This window comes from Monopterus albus, unplaced genomic scaffold (genome assembly GCF_001952655.1).
Source record: "Monopterus albus unplaced genomic scaffold, M_albus_1.0 scaffold56.1, whole genome shotgun sequence".
NCBI lineage: Eukaryota > Metazoa > Chordata > Actinopteri > Synbranchiformes > Synbranchidae > Monopterus > Monopterus albus.
The window spans coordinates 2,515,035-2,540,899 of NW_018127936.1; the positions used below are offsets into that span (position 1 = coordinate 2,515,035).

General features: G+C 40.3%; 1 protein-coding gene across 1 annotated transcript in view; it reads left to right on the plus strand.

Moving 5' to 3' along the window:
* ank1a (ankyrin 1, erythrocytic a) overlaps positions 1-25,865 on the plus strand; it is a 94,694-nt gene that overhangs the window by 23,160 nt on the left and 45,669 nt on the right. Inside the window, 1 exon segment of the mRNA XM_020602476.1 lies at positions 15,118-15,210. Coding sequence (XP_020458132.1) covers positions 15,118-15,210 — 93 coding nt within the window.

The window sequence follows — 25,865 nt, forward strand, 5'->3', positions numbered from 1 at the left end:
AGAGTGTTTGATGTGACAATTATGTTTCATATTCATAATTTTTTATTAAATTTGGACTTGTTAATGCTGCTGCATTCTTATGTAGTAGCTTCATTGACTGGGACACTCCTGTGATGTTTTGCTGTTCCATGTCTTCTGTGATATTTCTGAGAGCAGCTTGTTGTTTTTTTCTTCACATTATTTGATTTGTCAGTCTTTTGTCAGCCTCTTCATCTGAGATATTTGTACTAGGCCACCTCTCACTAATGATAATTTATTCACAATTTTTTTTAAAGTCTCTTTTGTGTCTCCCAGTACAAATGTGTTCCTTCCAACGGCATATCACCTTTTCAACTGGTGTTCTTTATTTTCATCTTACCCCCTCTCACTGTGTACAGCTTCAGTTACAATGTTCCTTCTCATCACATCCAGACCTGTCCAATCTCTTGTCTACTCTCTTTTTTTGGGCTTCTTTTTTCTGTTTCAATCCAGCTCTCCACTTTTTAAGTTGTTCACATTTTTTCACTCTCTTGTGCTTTTCTTTCTCTAGCTGTTGAACCGACCCCAGCCTCTCCATGTGTGCTTCTTTATATGTTCTCAGCTTTGACAACCCCCTTGGGTCACTCTTCACCCATCAAATCCTGACTTAAGTGCTCTTTTTCTGTTGCATAGGTCTTTGCTAAGGGTTACAGACTCCTCTGTGTTTGGTGTTTTTCTCATTTGGAGAGGGAATACATGCATTGTGAGAAGTGCCTTTTTCTCAGGCCACAGTGTGCAGCAGTGGGGAACTCTTATTGTATAAAGCATCTAGATGTTGAGTGATCATAGGGGTTGAGAATTTGTAGTTCACTCCAACTCACAGTGTATAATATACACTCTACAATCTTTGTACAGATCAAGAGCTTAAGAATACAAAAAAACGGATCTTGCAAACTTCCAGTCCACCTGAAGGTCACCTTGTCTATCTTCAGGATAGACAAGATGTTCAAAAAGAGAGAAACAGATATGGACACTACAGAGATAAAGAATTTTAGAGGCCAGAGCAAGAAGGTGTTTATAAACTTAGGCCTTCTACTCTGTTGCTCTGATAAAATAAAATGGATCCTCTTCATTTTTGTGGATGTAAACATCTTCAAAAGAGCACAGTCAGCCAATTAAGTTTTTCTCTATCAGATATTAAGTAGTAATCCCAATAAGTGATGCATACTGTAGTTCTAGGTCAAGTCCTACAGGGCTGTTTTCTTAGCCTTGGTGCTTTATTTCTAAGTTTAGAAGATGTTTAGTTAATTAAAGCTGCATTAACTAACTTCTCCAACTAATTTTCAAGTGTTAAGGGCAAAGTGAGAATTGGAACAAACTCCAACAGTATCCCCTCCTTTCTCCTTGTACCTCCTGTCCTGTCAGTGAGACTAGGTCATATGTGGTCACGACAATTGGAGACAGTTGTAGTTGTCAGGCAGTGCAGCAGTAATAACCGGCTCCAGAATTGATGTATATGGGATACATAAAAACTCCATTCATTGCAGATCTTTTCAAGTTGCTGTTAACAGCAACATGTAGTTTACTGAATTAAGTAGCTTTTTCCTTGGATGAAACTTCAACATGTAAAGCACGAGCAATGTGGCAGTTCTCTTCTGTCTCACATTCTGTATTTTCCCCTTTATTTTTCTCTGTATTGTTTTATCATCTTGTCCCTCCACGTTTTTCTTTTTGTCTTTTTTACTTTGGGTTTCATCTGGTGTTAGTTGTGGTTGATCAGTGGACCTACTTTGCCAAGATAAAGGTTCTGTCGATGCTTCCCACTAAGCTGGTAGAGAGAGAGGGAGAGAAAGAGAAGAGAGGTGGAAGAGAGGTGAAGGCACCTGGAGAGGCAAGATGGAAATATCAGATGAGAGAGATGGGGGACAAGAATTGAAGAGAGGGTATGGTAATGTCATTGTCGATGGGGAGGGGAGGAAAGCTCCAGGAAAGTGGCTTGACTGACCACACTACTGATAAGGATGATGAAAGGAATAATGATGACAGTGGGGTGCTATTTTTAGGTGCATACAGCTTGCCTGCAATGTATGACTGTGTGTGAGAGCAAACATCTCTTTATATGAACCTCTTGGCATATGTCATATGTACATCCATGCATTATGCAAGACCGTATGTGAAGGTGTATCCAAGGGTGGGTAAAAGTGTGTGTAACCATTTCTTAGCTGCAGAGCTGTAGTGAGGAACACAATGTGCCCTCTTCATCCACACACAGCAAATGGATTTTTTAACAGCTGTGGTGTGTGTGTGTGTGTGTGTGTGTGTGTGTGTGTGTGTATATACACAAGTTTTTTTTTTTTATTGTTGTGTGGACAAATTTCAGTTTTTAGGACATTTAGCATTGTGAGGACATTCTCGCCAGTCCTCAAAACATTGAAGCGTTGTTTGAGGGTTAAGACTAGGTTTTAGAGCTAAGGTTGGAATCTGGATCAGATTAGGGTAAGGGCTGAGGTTAGGCATTTAGTTATGATGGCTATATTTAATGTTAAGGGGCTAGCAAATGCAAAACCATAGACAAATAGTATTGCAGATAGGACAGCAGAATTGTCAAGGTCTGCAGGGTTGTGTGTGTGCAAGAAAGTAAAAAAAGATGTGTAAATGTGTTAAATCCCATGTTTCTAGACAAGTAGAAGTATTATTTCCCTTGTTTCCTGTGATACTTGAGTAAAATACAGTAAATGCATATACTCGCATGAACACACAAACCTTTACCATCAGCAGCAGCACTCCTGTCCCACTGAAACAAGTCAGAGTTTCAGAGAGCATTTTCCCTGAGGACTGAGTCAGCACCAGCAGGAGGGAAACAAAGAGAAGAGCAAGGGCGACCTGAGGGAGGAGTACTTGCTCTAGTTCCTCCTTTAATGGCGCTTTGTGATACTACTTTTTAAAGTTTCTATTTGTCTTTTATGACATGACATCTGGGCTTTGTTTCCAAAGTAGCTTCTGTGAGCTAAAGTATACTGTTGTTGAGCTAATGCAGGTATATTTGTGGGAGTTTCAGTATGATCAGTATATTTCATTATCTTGTGAATGAATCAAACAGAACACAGCTACAGTGGTAATGGTGCAAACCTTTACGCCGGGCTTGTAGATGTTATTTTAAAGCTCTTGAACTCCATTTCCCTCTCATTATTACTGTTTCCTAATGTACAGTACACACCTCTCTGTAGGACTTTTGAGGGAGAATAATACTCCTCAGATTCAATTTCCCCACTGTGAATCTAATCAAGCATACTTGCAATAAAGTTTCATTTCTAAAGCTATACAGCATCCATCTATGTGATTTTGTCTGTCCACATTAAAGTTCCATAGGTTTCAATTCAGGTATGTTCAAAAGGAAACTCCGCTGACTGTACACATTAGAGTCTGATTGAAGGTTTTGGCATTTGTACTACTGCATTTATGAATGAAGCTTTTGTGGCTGCAGAGGGAGCTGTGTGAAATCTGAAAATGAAAAAAAATCTGAGGGTCAGGAGTTGGAATGAAGTGAGCTTGGCAGACCTCTGCAGTGCACTTCACATGACTGCTAGAGGCTCAGTAGCCACTGCTAGCATACACACCTAAATCTCAGCAGTCCAGCTGCATTGTGGAATGTTTTGCCAAGGACAAATACACGCAACAAACTAGAATTACCTCTTTGTTTTTGTATGCCTCTGCCAGTCAAGTTCACAGGACTGGGACAGACTGGAGGTTACTGACCATAACCTTTGACCACCAAAATCTAATCAGACCATCTTTGAGTCCAACTAGACATGTGTGCAAAATTTGAAGAGATTCCCCTAAGGTGTTCCAGAGATATTGCATTCACAAGAGTGGCCCGGCCAGACAGACAACCTGCTGAAAATGTAATGCCGCTGGCGCAGAAGCATAAAAAGATATCTGTGGATTTATGCTTCACTGGTTTAGATTATTTTTCCATTGTGAGTCTCACGGTAGAAGTGTGATGCTAAATTGCTTTAGTACACTTTTAAAGTTGTGAAAGCTTGGCTCCCATACTTATTTTAAAATGTTCATGTGGTAAATGTGTAAGTATGAACCCAGCTGGGTTTACATGTGCAGGTGTGCTTGTGCCTGTGTGTAAACAATTATATACAGGTGTGAGAAGGAGAAACAGTGGCTTGTCATAGCAGATGGCCTCAATGAGTACTACATGTGGCAGTGATAGAGGAATGACAGAATTTTGCATTTATTTACTTATATTTTTATTTATTTATTTATTGGCCACTTGGGGGCAGCGAGAACAAACTGTAAAGTGAGCATTATTGCACATTGATATGCACTGCATAATGGCACCTTGCTTGCTAAACACATCCAGTGGGAACAGAGCAGTGTCGTATATTTTGTCATGTTTTTGTTCATCTAATTAATAGAAGTCCAGTAATTTTCCTCCTTTTAGTTTTACTTTGATCATAGACTGTATATAAAAATTGATGATTTGCTTGGAGTATAGTTGGTTTAACAGAGCTTTTTCTTTAAAAACAACAGCTTTTTGCATTTTTTTTCATGTTATTGCGGTCATTACTAGAACCATTGTTAACATAAAAATATTTATCAGAGCAGCTTAAAAGTATGTATATTTGTCTCTAGGATCAGTCAAATAATACAAATAATGTGTGTAGTTTTTGTTATAATATCATAAATGACTCAGTTGAAATTGTGTTAAAGTGATGGAATAATTAGCAGAACTATTTGCTTCTTTTATTTAATGAGTAATTTGATGGGTGAAAAGAAGTTTTACTTTTTATTTATTTATTTTTTTACAGTTGATGGCAGTCTTTGAATTTGTGCAGTCCACCAGATGTTTATCCAAATTTATTACAGTCCCTTCTTATGCTTTATGCACGCCATCTGAAAATGTATGATTACAGGTCTAACTTTAAGGTAAGAGACGCTGTAGTGTAGTGTAGTGTAGTGTTTCTGTTTTAAAAACAGACAATGACCTCATGCATTTCAGTTACAATGATCTGGATCATCTCTGAATGTCTAATCTTGTTGGTGTTCAGTTTGAGACATGATATTATGATGACCATGCCCTGGATTAAAGACCTGGTTGTATTGTCCACAGTAGTGTCTGCAGAACAGCAGCTGTTCCTGTCGGTTGAGCCTTGGCATGGCTCTTTGGCTGTACTTATTAAAGCATATAACATTCATGCTACACTTGGCAGGACTGGTTGGTGGTTCTGTTGAAGTGTTGACATGAGTCTGGGTAATCCACCGGCTGCTCCACTATGCCTATGCATGGCTCCGGGCTGGCCCCATACAAAAGAGCAGATCTGAAAAGCGCCATAATGAGGCACTGGCTGAAAGAAAAGGCATGTCTCTTTCACTTTCTTCAAATAAAAAGAAAAGGGCAACATAAAAGAATAGAAGACAAGAAAGAAAGATGAAAATAAGCTTCTCAAATCCAGATTTTTGCCTGTGCTGTCTCTTTGAGTTTCTTTTGTTCATGCATGTGTTTTATTATGGTAATGAAATGTTGGATAAAAATAGTCTGGGAGGGAAGAGCAACGGTTTCCAATGGAAAGAGGAGAAAAAGAGGAGCGAGGTGCAGCTAAATATCTTTAATAAAATATATAAAGAAATTTAAACCGACTTCATTGTCCCTCATCTTGTCTTCCACTCAATTTATTTATTTTTAACAAGGCTTTACTTCAGACATCACAAATGCGAGTGGTTCACACAAAACATGAAAACATTGTTGATCGTGTATCATTTTCAACATCAGTGTCCTCCAACTACAGTAAACACTGAAATTTGATCACACCTGCCTAGTATCAAATAATCCAGTGTTTGTCTGTCAGACAGAGCAGAGGATCAGTAAAGTTTGTACTTTCTCTTCATTGCAGAGAACATCAAAGTGGTGTGTGTGTGTGCTGTGCTGTCTGTCTCACCGCTTTAGTAACCTCTGACCGCCATAGGCTTGGAGTAGAGGGTGAGGACAGGAGGAATTGAGAAGGAATGGACAAAATAACAGGAACACCTTGCTATGTGGTGCAGTGCAGTACCTACTTAATTACTTTCAAATTCTGTTTTTGAAATGTTAGAGGTCAGTTCCAGCCCCAGCTGAACCAGTGTTTTTCTATGCAGAGTTTGCAAGTTGTACCTGTGCCTGAGTGGTACTCTAGCTTCCTCCTACAGTCCAAAGACATGCAGCTTAGGTTGATTGGTGACTCTAAATTGCCTGTAGCAGTGTGTGTGTGTGGTTGTCTGTCTCTAAATTGCCCGTAGCAGTGTGTGTGGTTGTCTGTCTCTCAGTGTCAGCCCTGTGACAAACTGGCGACCTGTCCAAAGTGTACCCCGCCTCTCGCCCAGTGTCAGCTGGGACTGGCTCCAGCCCCGCTGTGACCCTCGTTAGGATAAGCAGTATAGACGACGGATGGATGGAAGAAAATGTTGAGGGTTTACTTGTGACTCCTGTTTCCTAACATGCTTTTTCTATGTTTGTCAAATGTTATTAGGATTTTAAATTAGAAGGTAATTTGACTCATCTGACTTTGCAAATGTGGATTAGTTGCTTATTAATATCCTTTTTGTGTTATGTTCTGTTTCTGCATATGATAGCTTTAACAAATGCCAAACAATAATTATTTATAGTATAGTATAGGTTTTAAAGAGTTATAAAAAAAAGTCTGGCAGTCCAAAATCCTTGTGCATTTCCTAGGCATCACTACAAAATTTCATGACTTGGCAAGGAAATAACTTGGTGTATATCAAACAGCAGAAACAAGTTGTAAACACAACACTGACATAGTAACACTTTATAATGTTTATATTTTGTGACTTGATGGTAAATTTGGTTATTTACACATCCAGTTGCTACAGTATTTTCATTTAGAGTTGTGTCCATCTGGAAATTAAAGGTCCAAAACTCTATTTTTGGTCTCCACCATCTCTTTTGTGCATTTCCTAGGCATCACTACAAAATTTCATGACTTGGCAAGGAAATAACTTGGTGTATATCAAACAGCAGAAACAAGTTGTAAACACAACACTGACATAGTAACACTTTATAATGTTTATATTTTGTGACTTGATGGTAAATTTGGTTATTTACACATCCAGTTGCTACAGTATTTTCATTTAGAGTTGTGTCCATCTGGAAATTAAAGGTCCAAAACTCTATTTTTGGTCTCCACCATCTCTTGAGGGAAATGTCTGCTCAGTGCTCTGCTGTGTCCTCCTGTGTTGTACATCTAGTTGCTGACTTTGTCTCTGTGATGTTTAGTGCCAAGCAAGGACTGTACTGTGTTTTTTGTTTGTTTTAGACATTTTTTAAATACCTTCATTCTAGCAATAGCCTTAGCCAAAGGCATTACGTTTTTGGATTGTCCGTCCCATTCTCATAAACACGACACCTCAGAAACACCTTGAGGTGATTTCTTCATGTTAAATACACTTGATCTTTTATTAAATTTCATAAGTCTTTATTGTGTATATTATACAAGTCTGGACTGACATGCATGTCAACTGAAACTCAACTTGTTGGCATATACTGTACAACTGCGAGACAGCAATTCTAGTGTTTTCCCCTGAAAATAGCTGCCACTGCATGTAGAAAAGAATGCTATCAGATCAGTGAGTGAACCAAAGCAGTAATGTTGTTTATCAGAAAACATAACCATGAGCTGAAAGATGATGTAAAACTGTACAGAGAACTGCAGAGTCATGTGACACTTCTTTGTGGATCTGTCACTGTGACCTCATGTGAATTCACATGTAGTTATTTGATCCATTGTTGTTGCTTATAACAACATTACACACTGTAGCCTTCAATATAACTATCAAGTTGAATCAACATCCATCAATAGTTTTAATAAATATTTAGGCAAAATTTTCACACTAATATTTTGTATTGCTGAGTTTCTACACTGGATTGCAAGAGGATGGATACAAGGTGTTCTCATTATTTTCTGGACCAATGTATGCAGCTCTTAGTCACCCTTACTGCTAGTGCATACCACTATGGGCCGCTTACTGTACATGAAGGCTGAGGAAGTGTGATGATAGAGAGTGTACAGTAAAGCATGAAGAGGGTGACGCTGCACATACACAATTGTGAACTGAAGGGACAGAGTGAATATGAGCCCAGATGGAGAGCTAGACAGGGAGTGAGGGTAAAAACGAGGGTATAGAGGTGAGAGTTGGAGGTGACTGCACCATGCTTTTCTTTCATCCCACCTGGCGGTTCCACCTGTGCCCCTCCAAAATCACCTGTCCTCTGCTGATGAAGCCCCAGCCTGTTGCTGCTGGGCACAAAGCTGGTAGCTCTCTGTTATGCATTATTAATCAGGCTGGGATCTGCAGTGGGCCGTTCTTTCTTTCTCATTCTGTCATCTGCTTACTTTCTCTCACTTTGGAAGTCTTCAATATCTGCGCTTTCATGTGTTTAAAGCAGTGATGTTTTATTTGTTTTTGTAATGCAGCTGACTGCTTCTAACATAAAGAAATTTGATTTCAAATTTTTTTTTGCCTCTTATTGTCCGTCATGTCGTTCCTAGTAAGAACATAAATAGATAATATCTAACCCTGATACTCACACAAAACACACCCACAGTCCTGAGGGCAGTCAAATCATCAAATCAAACTTGAGCTATATTATACCCCCAGAACTCCAGTGATTATGAAATCAATAACATGTTTGAATGACTTACATTTTGTTTATTAACTCCATATGGAACAAACCTGTCAAACCTTCAACTAGTGTATTGCTAATTATTTTTTTTATATCCAGAGTGTTAGTGTTGCTGTTTTGTTACTTGTGTAGGGCTGAGCGATATGTTATTAGGATTATTAATATCAGTTTAGGAATATACTGTAGGAGAGGTATGAAAAACAAATCAATTATGAAATAATTCAGTTGACATACAGTAGAATGCAAACACCTGCTACACAACTTTTTACTCGAACAAAAAATGTATTTATTTTTGATTTATTTGTAGATTTCTGGAACTCATTTATTTAGCACAATTTTTAAAAGCAGTTTGATACAGTATGATCATATCATCCCACTGAACGTAATCAACAATAACATTTATTAACTGTTTTTAAATGTTTAATGAAACTGCTGCCAGTAACAGCTCGGTATGGAACCTCGGTACTTTTTTGGTACTAAAAAATGTATGTGCTGTAGCACCAAGTTTAAAAACCGGTCAGTTACTAAAAGCTGTAGTAAGGAGCTTCTGATGTAAATCTGTTTTCCCAATTTTGGTCTATTTATACAAAGTTCATCTAAGGCACTAGACATTTAACATTTGAGAAGAAGGGGCCTGAAGAAAAAATATTTTTTTATTTAATGTAAAAAGTGTTTTTGGTATATAACATTGAAAGTCAACTATTGTATCAGCAACACTATCCATGGTTTTATATCCAGCCTCAGTGCCATTATATGTAGATTCTCCAGATTCTAACCTTTCTTAGTTTGTCCTAACGCTGTTTGGCTAAGAGACGCCATGTGCACACTGATATCTTTGCTTTAATCACCATAGTTTATCACATTAGAGGCACATCCCCTGGGCTTTCCTGACATGTTCACTTAAGTGGCGTTGAAATAAGAACTGGAGACCAGATATATCAGATGTCTTCTGGGATTATGCGAAGAGCTCTCTATAGCCCTGCACTTCACTGGATGCTGCTTGTTATAACGCCACTTGATTTTCTTTTTCCTCTGGAGTTGAATAATTTAGTGGGGGTCCATTTAGTTTAGGTACTACGTCAGGCTTTCACAAAGAACTAGCTAGACATCAGCTTAGTTTGTCTCATGGTATTGGAGCTTGATTACTTGATTTTTAGCCGGCACTCGAGGATAATAGATAGGGAAGATGGATGATCAAGAGAGACTGAAACTAACTGGACTGATGAATGGGTGTCATGAGAAAGGTGTCTGGTTCTTATTGTGTCTCATCTCCTCTCTACCTTATTGTTCTCACAGAGGGAGTGAGTTTTTGTGGAAGGGGAGGTCCACTGAGCAGCAGAGAGCTGAGTGTTTGTTCTGATGAAAGCTCTCTGCAATACTGAATCAGACTTTTAATTAATTTTAAGGAGTGTGCCAACAGACAACCTACAGGCCAATTTATTTTGAATAAATGATGAATTAGGGAAACCAAAAGCTTAAGTAATTCAGGCCATTTAGCTTTGTAAGATTTTATCTAGCTGGTATTTGTACACTGCCCATTTTTTTATAGGTTCTTTTTTTTTTAAATCCCACTTTAAAAATTATCTAGAGGTTTGACACCACATCTTAAAGCCATATATAAATAAACAAAAAAAATTCTTTCTTCTCTAAACTACAGCACAAATTGGCTTTATTTTATGATTTGTTTTGGGACTTCTAAATCTATGTTCAGAAATCATGACTTAGTGGCTTTGTTTCATGGCTGTTAAGTAACCAAATGTTCTGCTCTATCCACGGCCACTGTTTTGAGTCACTCAGATTTACCTTTAATTTTTTTGTTTTAGTGCAGTAAAATAGATGATGATTTTAAAACATTTCAGAGTGGCATATTAGCCACTGCATAAAACTTTAACCTGCCAGATGGTGGCACTATAACCAGCACCTTTACATGTAAAGTGACTCTAAAGTAAATGTACCCACCTCTGGGTTTTTGATTTGAGGGTTCATTAATCTGGATGTGTGATGTGTTTTACATAATAGTGTTGTGGGCTACTTTGCGATTGTATTATTGCATTTGTGCATATTTATTCCTTGTAAATTTTAGCTAATGGGCTGGTCTGTGCTGGGCTGTAATCATCTCTGATATTGCAAAAGATGGTTTTGTTGACTGTCGGTGCAATAGTTTGTGTAGTGAAGTATAAATGAGGCACAAGTTCATGTAGAAGTAACTAAGGAAGGAAGAAAAAGAAATTTTACGGTCACATTATACAGATCCAGTTTTCATGCTCCTATTTGAGAGCGTTCAATTTAACATTTTCTGTGGTTTCATCCAGTAGAGCATTTTCTTTTCCATTCCAGTACTTTCATAATTGTAACATACTCCGCTCCACCTGAGGTCGTCTGTGTCAACGTATAACAAATGATGGTTGTGAGAAATGAAGCGCCATTGAAATCTTATGCCCCGTTTTGTCAAACCTCTTTGTCAGTGGACTACTCTTGAATCATTTTTTCATATCTGTCACACATTTCTCTTTTTGTGAGACTGTTTGACTTGCATTCCTCTCACTTTCGACTCCTGTCCTTGGTTCTATCCTCAGCACAGCCTCCAGAGAGGCCTCACTCCAAAGGCCATCAGGCACTTTTAAAAGCCCATAAAGCAAGCAGAGTAAAATGATGTCCTTTTTTCATTCTGTTATACATGACTCACATTGTGTTGTGCTTGTTTTGTAGTTTGATGTAAAGTAAACGAAGAGCCTGCTAGTTGGCCAGAGACTGAGTGTTGTGCCTTTATCCCTCTAATCTACTGTGTAACAGTTTGAGTTCCCTCAGCATGTCTTTTCACTGCCCTGAGGCTCTCACTCAGCACATGGGCTGTTACTCTTATCAGTACCTCTCTCCCCCTTCGCCCCACTCTGCCCCCCCTCCTCCACCCCTTCGCCCCTCTCTCCCTGTTATCACTAGCCGTATGCCATTTAATCCAAGCTGACACGCTCTGCAACTCACCACAAACTCTTCTGATGACGCGCATTTGCATGACATATACACACACACAAACCTGTCCACAGGCACTGCTGCTGAACATTGTTACTACAGATATTTTTTATTTAAGGTCATGCAAAGTGCAACTTCATGCCTAGAAAGTTTTTTTTTTTTTTTAATATTTTAAAAAAATATATTTTTATCATCAAATATTGCACATGCACTTCCAGTACTTTCAGGTTGTCTGTTTTAGTCGCCCCCTTCTGCTGGTTTTGTGTCTTTTCAAGTGTCCTAACAGTCATTTGGCCTCTGATGTCATCCTGTGATTTACTTTGCCTTTCAGGTGACTCTTGTGGCCACTATGTGCTCACCAGGTAATGCATCTGTCTTCACAGATACACCAAACACACAGAAGGTCCTGTTCCCTCTTTGTGTGCGTGTGCGTGCGTGTGGATGGTTGTATGCATGTACATGTGCCAGTGTTGTGTTCAAGTCTGAGTTGAGTCCCTGTTACCTGAGTCAGAGTCAGCAATGTCTACATTAAACACAACTGACACAGCTCTCACCATTTTTTATTCCAAACTTTCTAACAGTGTATTGCAGAGGTCAGGCTGGACTCATAAAAATCCCATCATAATTTATTATTACCCCTCAATTTATTTTTCATTTTTTAATTCTAAGCTATATTTAATAGCGTTGTTCATTCATTTTCATTTTATATTTTTAAATAATTAATATACTGAACAAGCTAATGTGCAGCCACTTTTAATATCAATGCCACATAAAGCAAATTACTTTTTTTTTTTTTTTTTTGAAAATGAACAGCAAAGGCCACTAAAAGTACTGTGGTCAGTGTGCGTAAACAAGCAAATATGAATAACTCATTTACAAGAAACTAGACTAACTGAATTGAACTCAGCTGACCTTCTGTAGCCTGCTGCAGAGGTGACTCACTGGGTTTCTCATGGCCCTTAAAATTTTGATCTGAAAGCTGAACCTGAGCTCTGCTACTGCACTGGAGACTGGACTTGTCAGCTCCACTTCAGCCAAAGTTTTGATGGTGGGAAACATTTCTCTCTGGAAGTGATTAGAGGTTCCTCTCAACATGAGACTTCCCGATTCTGACGCACTCACTTCACCAGGAGGAATCTGCTGCATGCACTCATTCTGCACCCCTCTGTGGTCCATAGGGGTCACAGACCCACTCCATTGGCTCCAGTTTGTGGCTTTTCAGTGGGCTGTCAGCTCCCAGATAGCGAGGTGCATTGAGTAGGTCTCTCTTATGTCAAATTATTATAGCCTAAAAAGTCTGAATGCAGTCAGCGCTCAAGTTCGAGTCATCATTGCTCGAGTCCTGGACTCGAATACTACAACACTGACATGTGCAAATGTGCATGTACAGTATCCTTACTTTTCCTATTCTGCCAAAATGATCAATGGTGTTGAGATTCTTCCATCAATTATGGAAAATATTCGGTTAATGGAACCTTGTATACCATATTGCTCGGTAATTTGATGCATAAAAATCATTTATAGAAAGGTGGAGTGTGCGCTTGATGGAAGTGGATACTGTGGACATAGCATGGTGCGAATGAGCAGGTTTTAATATCACTATCTTATGCCAAATTATTATAGCCTAAAAAGTCTGAATGCAGTCAGCGCTCAAGTTCGAGTCATCATTGCTCGAGTCCTGGACTCGAATACTACAACACTGACATGTGCACATGTGCATGTACAGTATCCTTACTTTTCCTCATCATTTGTGTTCAAGTGGCCATTTTACAGTTTTCTCTTTCAGTCAACAGTTTGTGTTAAATGGTCTTTCAATGTACAAATAAATGTTATTTTACAGTGTGAAAATATAGCGGTTTGCATCAGTACCATAAAATTGCTGGCACAAAATAAATTGGAACTGTGCAGTAGAAGCCATAACAGGGTAATTAATCCTTGGATGTTGCTTTTTCACCTTGGAGCAAATCTTTGAAAGTGTTTCTGCTGCAAAGAGGCAGGGTCGTTGTAAAAAGAGCTGTTTGGTTGTTTTTGGTGTTGATACAACTGCACTTAAGAGTAAGGGTTTGTTGTGAGTATATGAAATTCAGGGTGTCCAGGACAAGTGCTGGCTACAGATTGTGTACGAAGTGAATCTAAACTGAGGGTATCTGATCAGCCTTGGCTTGTAACTATTCATCTTTCTGTCTTGAGGAAGACATTTGGGAGAGTGTCTGTCTGATTCATTGAGAAGACCCGACAGTGTTTTTCTGGTAAAAGTGCTGTTGCCTGAAGCTCATCGAACTTTTGTTGGGTTTCAACCTTTCTTGCTGTTTTTCAGCCCTTTTGTATATTCTTTACTGTCTATCTGCATATATGTTCAATACGGAAGGGAGACCAATTAAAGGAACAACAAGTGAGGGGATCCTGTGGCTCTGTTACACTGTGGGAGGCATTTTACTGACATGGTTTGGGTCCTCTTGTCCCCTTAGAGATGAGGATCCCTGCAAATCAGTATGGAGTTGTTGTTGTTTACCTTTTTTAAATTTTTTTTTTAATGGTGAATCATTTCTATCCTGATGGGAGTGTCAAGACAATGTCCCCATCCATAGGGCATGATTGGGTCACTGATTGGTTTGGGTATGAAGATGATGTGAATCATATGCTATGGCCTTCACAGTCACCAGATCTCAACTCAGGTGAGCACCTATGGGAGATTTTGGACCGACGTGTTAGCATCACCACCCCCATCAAAGCACCAAATGAGGGACTATCTTTTGGAAGAACAGTGTAAATTCCTGCAGTAGAGTTCAGAGACTTGTAGAGTCAATGTCAAGCTGCTCTGGTGGCCCAACACCTTACTAAGACACTTCATGTTGGTTTGTCACCCATATGTATGTATGTATGTATGTATATTGTGAAGAAAACTGATTGCGCATATGAGGTTGCATATTTCTATATGTGAATTGTGGGTAATCACTCTAGAACTTCTCCTCAGGTGTCACTTACACAGCTGCAACAAAGAAATCCAGGCTCATTTCAGTGTGTAGGTTGCAGCTTTCCACAGTGTGACACAGCTGATCCATCTGTGAGCTACCAGCTATCAGCACCAGATCATCCTCCATCGCCATCAGTGGGGCGCTGCCCAGCGCTCACCACTGTATGTGTGGTTTTCTCATATCGTGCCACATCATGCTACTACCCTCATACCGCTCATCCTAACCTGACCTGTTTCCTGCAGAGAGTGTGTTTTTGGAGAAGGAGGGGTTGGACAAGCAGGGTGGGGTGGGATGGTTCCTCTTCCTTCTCTCGCTTCTCCACCTTGTTTTCTACCTGTGTGTCAATATAATGTTCACCTGGTCCTGTTGGAATCTTTCTCATTTCCTTGCCATTGTTTTCTGTCCGCTTGGCTGCTCTCCTCTGCCCCCACCTCTCCCTGCCCTCTTCTTTTCTGTCTCTCCATCTCTCTGCTTCTCACTGTTGCGATTAACTGGGCTCTGTCTTTATGTCGTATGTCCTTTTAGGCCCACGCCGTGCATCGCTGGCTAATCGATCAGGACAGTAGTGTGAGCTCTGAGATGCCGGATGGCCAAGGAGTATGGCACTATGATGATGAAGTAAATATCTGCAACACGTATATCTGGCTTTTCCTATTTATATATATATTATATATGTGTGTGTGGGTGTGTGTGTGTATATTTATATTCTGTATTTTTGACCATTTTGTATCTGTCACTTAAAGTCTGTGTCACTATTGTTGCTCTGCTGCTGTTGTTGTTTTTATCTTTACCTCTCTTGTTTTTGTTGTGTGTTGCTTATGGTATTGAAGTTCTGGGTTGTTTTTTTTTGACTTTCTAGTGTTGTTGTTGCTGTTGTGCTGTGATCTGATTCAGTCAGGTGTCGTGGGATCAGGCTGGAGCTTTTTCTTTGTTCATGTCCTTTTATTTCTTAATTTGTTTTTTTGTTTTGTGTTCTTTCTTTTCGTTTCATATATGTGTGTGTGTGTGTGTGTGTGTGTGTATATATATGAGTGTCTATCGTAACATCTATATCAGTGTTTGTGATTTCTCTGAAATTAATGTCCACAAGCAGTATATCTCATGGCAAGAGTCCACAGGCAAAATATATTGATATATTTTCCATAGACTCTATACAGGTTTTAAGTACACCTGAGTTTCCTGCTAAGTAGGCTACATCACACTACACAGGTTTACAGTACTGATAAGAGAAAACAGTCCAAGTATTTTTCCTGTGGGTTCTTCTGATTTATAAAATATGCTTGTCATTTGTACCATTGTGTTTGTGTTCAGGATTAAATCACAGTGTATGTGTGTGAGAGAATGAGAAACAGAAAAGGTGTGTGAGGGATATGTGTGTGTTGACATCTTTACTCATATCGATGTGTTTGTGTGCATGCTTTGTTTCCATCCTTGCATGGCTTCGGTCTGCATATTAGTGTAAAATCTGATTTGAACGTCCGTCTGTATTGTGTCTGTCCTTCAGTCTGTGGAGTGCCGTGGATGGAGTGGTTGTGCCTGTTTTTGCCTACACCTTTGTCAGTGTTGTGTATTGTGGCCGTTGTGTATTTCCCATGGCTATGTCATGTGCTGTGCCTGTATTTTGTCTGGTTTTATCTATTTAAACAGTCTGGGATACATTTGCCAAAGGTTTTATTGTACCTATCTAACAGATGATCTTGAATCCATTCTCACTGGGTGGAGGAAAGATCATCTACGTGCAATAAGGCTGCTGGGAAACTTGTTCCAGACGCCTCTTGCCATTGGCGATTTTCTCCTCAAATCCTAGCTCCCTCTTTGCTCTTATGTCAGACTCTTAAACCTACTCTCCTGACCTCCAGACACTCTGGAGCATCATTGGGCCAACCCTTACTGATCCTCAGTTAGACCATTTTCAGCTGCAAAGTAAGCTATTTTGAAGTGCAGAGATATAGGAACAAATAGATAAAAACAATATTGGGTGAACATATTAGGTGAACATATTAATCACAGTATGAAGGTAGCACATAGAAGGCAAGTGGTTAAGTGCCGTTTGTAAGCTACAGTATCATCAGTAACAGATCTCCCTGGCCACTGGCCCAACACAAAACAGCAAGTAGTGCTGATTATCCCTCATTTATGACTGTGTGTGGATTGGGGAGTTGCTTTCTTTCCCTGTTGTGGTTGGAATTTTATTTTTTTTTATCTGAATGAGTGAAAGATGATTTTACTTCTTTACATATCTGTCGGTGCTGTACACTGTTATAACTATAGATCCAGGCTGGTTGAAACTAGATCCTGGGTTTTCAAAAAAATACCACTGTGGTAAAATCAGCAGATAGTTTATCAAACATCACAGTCAGCAAATGACTAGAGTGTATAGTGTGGTCGTCCTTTGCCATTTTGTAAAGGAAATATTGCTGTTTGAGCTCTGGGCGCAGACACAGAGAAAAAACTTGGTGCAGTGACAGATTGTCCACCTCGCTGGCCTGTAGCCAACACAGCAGTGGAAAACAGCAGTAGCATAAACCAAATCCCTGCAACAGGGTGTCTGCTTCACTAACCGGTGTTTACTAGAGAGTGATACAGTATCCCCGTCTGCCCTCAGTTCTCAGTTTCTTCTTTTGCAGCACCAATCCTACAGCTCAAAAACAAAACAAAACAAAAAACTAAAAAATGAATTGGAATAACTGTATTCACCAAAGTCATTAATGAGACTTGGGAATGTTATGAAATCACAAAAGGGGTACATGTAGGCCACAAACATGAGAGGTCGACGAGACAATAATACAGGTTGTAAATAAACAGTTGGGATATAAACTGCTTGGATGCACAGTCAGAGCTGAATACAGCACCATCATTCAAGCCTTTCAGTTTTCAGTTTTTCTGAGCGACCAAATAAAGTGCGGTTGAGCAAACCTGCTGAGTTCTCAGCAATTAATGATGAAAATATAGCTGCTAGAACTGTACAAAAAAAACAACTAAATTGTAAACCATAAATACTTTCAGAATGAGTCCAAAAGGATTTAGTATCGTGCATATTTGTCAGTCTAACAGCTCGGTGATGTAAAACTCTCGTCAACCCTTAACTTGTATGCACAAACCATTACTCTTTTCCTGAGGGTTGATTTAATTTACACAAGAATCTAGGGCTTCATCAGACGCCCCCTCCTGTAACACAAAAGTGTGAGATGTCAGAGGTCTGTGTAAAGGCCCTGTCCCTTTTGCCACCATTAAGTGGGGCTGGAGTATATCCCTTATTATCCCACAGCTCTAATTGCCCCTGAGTGAGTCCTTGGAGACAGATGCTCAGGGAGACAAGCCTCATTCGTCACAGTACGGCTGTATGGCACACTCAATATGAAGAAGAAAAAAAAAAACGGTCACACTCTGCACTGTCACATAAATTCTCCCTCGTCTCAGTTTCCCTGTTCCAGCTGCTCCCCAGCCCGCTGTAGATGAAGACTACATTAGAACGCCCATTCATGTCCAGCCACCAGCAGTTGGCTGTAATTTGTTTCGGCTAGGGGAGCAGAGTTGCATTTACATGTGAAAGGCCATGGCGTATGGAAATATTGTAACTCTCTTTTTGTCCCAGGGTCACTGATACCAGCTACACACAATTCTAATTAAAAGAAGAGGGAGGCCTATACTACCATTGTGCAGAACTGCAAAAGTCATGTATTAATGGCTTAGCTGGCCAGGTACCAAGTTTAGGAAGAAGATAGGAGAGCAGGATTCTCCTTCTCTTGCTGACCCATTAGAAACTGATCTTTTCTGGCTTTTTGTAACAGTGAGACACCTCAGGGGAACAGTCTGACCTTCCAAGAATACTTTCAATGGAGCCATCCCAAGTAAATATGAACCTAAACCTATACGTAAACAACTTCAGATCACACCTTCTGTGCAGCACAGTTCACTACACAGGGTTGAAACATAATTTTCAACCTTGAGGAAAAAAAGACAACATTGGAGGTCAACACTGAATGCAGTTATGCCATGCCCTGCGAAATACACACTCACCAGCCACTTTATTAGGTACACTTCAAGGACTGAATGTTCACTTGTTGCTTAATATCCCCACTCACTGACAGGTGCCATTGTAATGAGATAGTCAAGAATGTACGATGTGAAGATGCAGTGAGCTCTCCAGTCAGTGTGTAGCTGCTAACACAGGAAGATTTAATAGTCATGTCCAGACTTTCACAGTCAGATTATATCTTTCTGCTTGTTTTTCCTCTGTGACTCTTCTTATACTTCATCTTACTCACCAATTAACTGCACATTTCTAATTAATGTATGTAATTCAGCATTATTTTTCTTCAAGTGATTTGTGACGTCTATTCCTTTAGCCACATTTCGAACTGTAAAGTCAAGTTACAGTTTGACAGGTTTATTTTGATTGACACAAAGAGAGAGAGAAACAATCATTGTGCATGCATGCATGTGTTCTAGGTGAATGCGCAGAATGCATGATGAAGATGGGAGTGTCCTCCAAAAAAGTGCTGTTCGGAAAGTCTGAAAGCTGTAGAAAGCTGCTTAGCGATGGACATGCCCAGTGCTCAGTGTTTCATAGATGCTCTCTCTGTCTGCTAAACCTTCACAGCTTGTGTTCAACACAGAAGAGGAAAACCAAATAACTATTCCTTATAACTCTGTTATTGTGTCATTTTTATATGTTTAAATGTAATTAATTTGACTGGAAATGGATAACCAGTCATGTTACAGGTTTCCATTGGTGTATTATTGGCTCTCCAGAAGAACCTACAGTACCTACAATAGTGTGAACTCTGATTTTAATTTGTAATTTTAAAGGTCGTAACCTGTTTTCATTTGTGTTTTTAAGAAACCCCTCGAGCATTTATGGACCTTTTGATATGGCATAATGTTATCAAAAGATCTGCTCCTGTCCATGGGTACGATGTGGTGTGGCACAAAAAATCCAATTCAGTCACCAAAGTGGATGGTTAATAATAAAAGGCCTTTAATAAATCTGGGCTAAGACTTTATAAAATACATTGGTGCATATCGGCACACTTGCCATCCTCAGGCTGTCTGAATGATTGAATTATTTTTCATATGACACAATAGTATTTAACTTTCATGAAGCCTTCCACCAATAAACCTCAACCCCAAGGTGTATGTCAGTTAACACAGATGGTTGACTATTAATGTACAGTAATTGTTACGTCTTATAATGACATTTACAGTAGTGCAGCCCTCCCCTATAAGGAGTTAAGAGATGAGACAGTTTTACAAAGTTATGAAAACGGCACATTCAAACCAAATCAGATTGGTATTGGAGTGATTCAGAGTGTGTCAGATGTTACAAGACAAAGACAAAGTCATCAGTTTGCACTATGAACAGTGTATGATGAGAATTGTAAGCCCTGGGCTTGAACCCTTGTGCAAGAACCCACCCAAAACATCACATCATGTTTATACGGAGTTGTGTTACCTCTACTCTTTCACTGTCTACTGTGCCTCCAGTTTATAACTTGTCCACTTTGATAACCAGCTTCTCACCTAACCTACAGGTGTTGTAAAAAAACAACTTCCCACATGGTTGAACAACAGTGCCTTGCATGACCTTGTTCAGTTTGAGTAGACCGCTGCCTGAACTGCGTGCCTACATATGGCAGGTTGCTGTGAGCTGCATATATGTGTGTTAAACATGAATGCGTGTGTGCTATGCACCTGCATGTACTGTTCTGTAGGTGAATGTGTGCGTGTTGATGTGTGCTCGAACATGTGTAAGGCAGCGTTAACGTAACTGAATGGAGGCAGCTGAATAATTGACATCAGATTTATAATCCTTCTTGCCCTTGCTCTGATTGATGAGAGCATCTTTCTTAATTGATTATATTTAATATTTATTAACACGCCAGTCTCGGATACAGCAGGCAGCTCAGCATCTGGCCCCTGAGGCAGCAGCAAGCAGCTGTTCAAGTGGAAAGTAACATGATAGATACATCAATTATGTATTTATTTGTTAATTAAGAGCGGTCTGTACATTTAAGTCTGAAATGGTCCCTTTTTGCTGCAGGCAGCCATTCTGCTGCTTCAGTGTAAATTACACGATGATGGAAGGTGTGTGTAAGAGAGGGGTGAGGGGAGTGAGAGAGAAGTCAGGATCTGACGCAGCAGAGCTGTGCAGATGAAGATGTCATCACAAATCTGTCAACAAGGCTGTGGACAAAGATACTGTACACAAATCCATTGAGGAACAGACTCAGCTCCTCAGGCACGTTTATTTGTCATGATAGTTGCCACATCCTCCCTTCTTTCCTCTGTGTAGTCGCCCTCTTGCTCTTTCCACCCATCTCTTCTTTCAGGGTTTTACTTTGAGACCTCATCACTTCTGCTCTTAATGTTGAGAAGTGAGGGTGGTGCTGCACTGAGGGAAAACAAATGTTGGGAAATGCCACAGCCTGCATGTTGTTGGCATACAGTAGTGTAAGTTGACATACAGACAATTTTAAAACCTAGTCTGCTTTACTGTTTGGTGTGAGTGTCTCTAGAATGTCCCACTCAGTGCCTTGGTTTCAAATGTTTAATAATCAAATTTAAGGAATGCTCATCAAAAAGTGTTTATTTATACTTAGCTGATTTTATATACTCAAATATCATCCCCAAACGTTTAGTGTCACTAGCATCATCCCAGCACCATTAAAGTGCTTGTTTGTTTTGAGGAATAACATTGAAGGGGTTTCCTTCTAGACTCCTGATTTGCCACCAATATCTGCAGTTATTCAGGAACTGAATTTGTACTCATTCAAATGTAATATACATTTTGACTAAGGGGTGTTAGCCTCACTATTTCTTAGCTGGAAACCATCGGTATGGCTGTAGCTTTAGCTTTACACATCACAGACAAGATGCCTATGTAGCAATAAAGCAGTAGGATGACGTTTTTCTTTTTGCTGTACTTCTTTTGTAAAGGAAACGGTACCATCCCTATTCTCAGGGTGCTTATAATAGAATTGCATTATGTCCCACTTTAACAGAGTCATGGTGACTGGCAGGTGAACTCTGAGTCCTAGTGGAGTTTGTATTTTCTACTTTCAGTACAGTGCATTAGGTCTGAATAGAGTCTAAAAACCCGGGCCACTTCAACTCTGTCTCTATTAACCAGACTGATTGAATTACGGTCTGGCTGCTCACATCCTGTCAGATGCTTACTCTAGCCCAGTTGTGACTGATGGTTAGAGCCTTTGTTTTAAATTATGGAGTCTGTGTTCTCAATGAGGGCTCAGATGCCCTGTACATGCAAGAAAAGGAGATGGATTCTTTCCACAGTGATGCTTTTTCTCTCTCCTCTTGCACATCTTCACTCTGTATTTCTCCATCTCTAGCTCTCCTCTTATGAAGATAAATGGGAGCCTGGCCCTGCACTGACATATTGCTGCTGTCATTCTTCCCTATTGCCTTTATCTTTTCTGCTGTCCTCCTTCGTTTCAGTATTTCTAATTCCCTATTCTTGTCTTCCACAGGTCAGTCTGGCTTTGTCACATTCAGATGCAGGTGCATTTATTGAGGCTTCTTTATTTCCCGTATTATGGTAACAGATGAGACAGTAAGTCAGGTGGTGTGCTCTGACATGTGCTTTGTAATCTGTCTGCAGAGTGAAGGCAGTTTTAACACCTGCAGTTAATGCTGAGTTGGACCTCTGTCGGTTCACAGGCCAGGCAAGTTTAATGTAGGCAGTGAGGAGTAGCTGAAGCACAGGATAAGGAGCTGAATGTGTGTGTGTGTGTGTGTGTGTGTTTGTGTTTGTGTTTGTGTGTGAGTGCCAGTTATGTGCCAAGGTTGCAGTAATCATCCCAACCCAACCTGTAATTTCTCGATCTGCTGCAGAGCATCACGCTGCCACTAGAGGGCCGTTAAGTTGAAGCAGTAAAACCTCACATAGAAAAAGAATTTACACATTCATATTCAAAACTAGAAATATAGCAGAAAATATTTATATTTAAATTGATATTCCTGCAGCTGTTTCCTGCTTTAGAAATTGGGTTATTTGAAGGAGCTGTAAATATGAATATAATAATATAGTTTATTTATATAGCACTTTACAACTCCAAAGGAGCACAGAGTGCTTCACAACAGAACATGTGTACGCTAATGGAAAAACACTACTAAAACAATAGAATAACAGAATAAAACACAATTTTAAAAACAGAAGGAGTAAAAAAACTTCCATATCAGGACACAAACAGCGTAAAACAGCAAGTTAAAAGACAGGTTAAGACTGGAAAAGGGTTAAACATCAAAGGCCTGTCTAAAAAGATGGGTTTTTAGAGTTGACTTAAAAGCTGCTAGTTCAGTTATGGACCGTAGCTCTGGCAGTAGGGAATTCCAGAGCCTGGGGCCATACACGGCAAAAGAATGATCACCCCATTTTTTATATTGAGACCGAAGGACAACCAAGAACCATATCTTTGCTTTCAATGAGCAGTCACACTGACAAACCTGCATCAGTATTGCAGAAACATGGGTATGATCCCCAGCTGTCTTCCAACCCAGAGCCTTTGTTAACTTGGTTAACTGGAGGTGTTGATTTTTGTCACAACAATGTCTCTTTTTTTAATGCTTAAAACTTAATCTTTGTTTTATTTTTGACCTGTGTGGTGTTGGGCAGTGTGTGAGAGGCAGTGAGAACGAGGGCAAAGAGTGTGGCAGGTTAAGGAGAGACAGCTGACAGACTATCAGAGGTTATGTTGATTCCTCCCCCACGTTTTCAACTCTGGTGTCTCTTCTCTAAGACATCAGGACACGGGCAATAAACCACCACAAGCAGCACACGTAGACAGCTGTAGCCCTTTATCCCGCCAACAAGAGGGACTCAGCACAGGGTGCAGAGGGCACGTCTGTTCTAAACCTAAATCAGCTCTGTTACAAAACAGGAGTGTGGCCTTTGCTTTATAATGACCTGACACCACACTGAGCCACAGACTCTTGACTGTCAGTGAGACTCCTGTCTCTTTAGTCCAGCCGACAACCTGCACCGCATGCAGGCCCCATGCCCCACATATCTTCTCAAGTGAAACAAAAAGACAACAAAAATTACAATATCATCAATTTTTAATAAAATAATCATTTCATTTCATTACAGTTTCAGAACTAATAGATCTTCTAAACATGGATTAAGACACAGTCACTATTCATAGAAAAACTGTTGATACTGAGTGAGTAAGTAAGAAGACTACAGTGATCGTTCTTCTCCTGAGATGAGTTGAGTCACTCTCGACCAGTACCTCTCATCGCTGTCTAAACTCAATGCTTTGGGCAGGACAGAGATCCCACGTGATGTTTTTACTCAGGTCACGGTCCAGTGACACTGAGTAGTGCGCGGCCTTCTTTCTACATTGCCCCCTCCTTCCCCTCTCCCATATGCATTTATCTCTCTGCATGGTTTTGGCAACGATGTGCTTTTCCCAGCATTTAGCCAAGAGAGGGAGAGAGGAGGGGAGAGGTAGAGAAAAGGAGGCCTTTTCAAGCAGGGAACGACGGACGCTTTATTAAAAGAGGCAGGGCCCTTTGAGAGGCTGGCCCCTTCAAGCTCCCCCCCCCTCACCCTGTGTGTCTGGCCCATTGTCATGGGGCGGTGGCAGCAACCCCCCTGCCAGGCGCTTTGTCACTGTAAGTCACCTCGCAGACTGAAACAGACCCACTCAGAAAAAACACACCCATTCTCCACAGTAACTACACTATTCTGGTGTTGCCTGGTCCACGTTAAAAAAAAAAAAAAAGATTGTCTGGCTGTCACAAAACATACAGGAGACACAGAGATGGGCGTGACGTGGGGAGGAAGAGACAGGAGAAAGGAGGGATAAAGATGGAGTGCAGCAAAATGTGAAAGGTAAGGAGGGCAGTGCACACCATAGTGTGGTGGAGCATAGAAGGAAAAGACAGAAATGGAAAAAAATAAAAGTGGGTCAAATCAGCAAGTGAGGCAATGTTAGAGAAATTAACCGAGAGAAAACGAAAAATGGTGAAAGCACAAGGTGCTCATTTGATTTGGCTGTGTGTGAAATGTGTGTCTTTAGATACAGGCAGCATTCCTCCAGAGATAAACCCCTGGGCCCCTGTCCCCTCCACCCCCACCCTCCCCGCTTTCTCCACCCACCATGCTTACTCAAGTGTGTGTCTCTGCGAGTGTGTATGTGTGTGTTCGTGTTTACGTTGAACAGGGCTCTGCGTGCCCTGTACCACACAATTTGCAGGGGGCAACAGAAAAGACAGCTGTGAGTTTGAGAGAGACAGAAAACGTAAGAAAGAGCAAGCGGAGGGCCAACAGGCATGCCAGTCAAGACCGTCACTTTTGGAGTGAGTACCACAAACTCTGCTGCTCTCTGTCTCGTCTTCACCTTCCTCTGTCTACACTCCTGCTTCATCTCTTCTCCTGTTACCCTCTCTGCCTCTTCATATTAGCTTCTCCCTACCTGTATGCTTCTCTCTGATTTTATTGTTGTTTTTGTTCTTGTGAGGTTTTGTTATGAAATTGCATTTTCTCAGATGTACTGCACCTGCCAACACTCCATTTTTATCCTCTGACATCAGACAGTGAGGGCCAGTACTCCTGTCAGCTGCTTTATGCCCAGTCTAAATGCATCTCTTTCATATTTCATTTTCTCTAACACAATTGTTGATGTATTTGTATTTACTCTTTGTCCAAGCCTTTTTTTATTCACTGCATGACTCTGTATTCGCTAAGTAGTTTTTTTTTTCTTCTCTGTCCCCTCCACATCCACTGTTTTGGGGACTTTGCTTTCACTGCTTGTTCTTGTCTTCCCTGTCCCCTCCACATCAACTGTTTTGAGGACTTTGCTTTCACTGCTTGTTCTTGTTTTGAGTCCTGAATATAGTCTTTCAGACAGACAAGGACAAATGAGAGATGCAGCTCATGGAGATGTAAACACTCTGCTTAGTCCTGCTTAATGAGAAAGTGACTTGCCACTTGTGAAATATGACTATCTTCTTATGGTTTTAATTGAAACTAAGGATGTGATGGAGTGTTAGAAACACAGTCATTGTTTACAGACCCAAACATAGCCTGTTTTGATCGAACTCATCAGACGAAGCCTCCCATAGAAATGGGAGGGTACTCGATTGCTTGGGAGTATCTTTGAAAGTTGTGGTGCATGTGCATCAGAGATTAGTCTAACTGCGTATATGAGTGGGTGTGTATCATGTTCTGTTTTCCTCCTTAATCTTGTCTTTGACTTTACTTGTTCGTTTTGTTTGATGTTCAGATTGCATGATGTCAGCCAGGATTA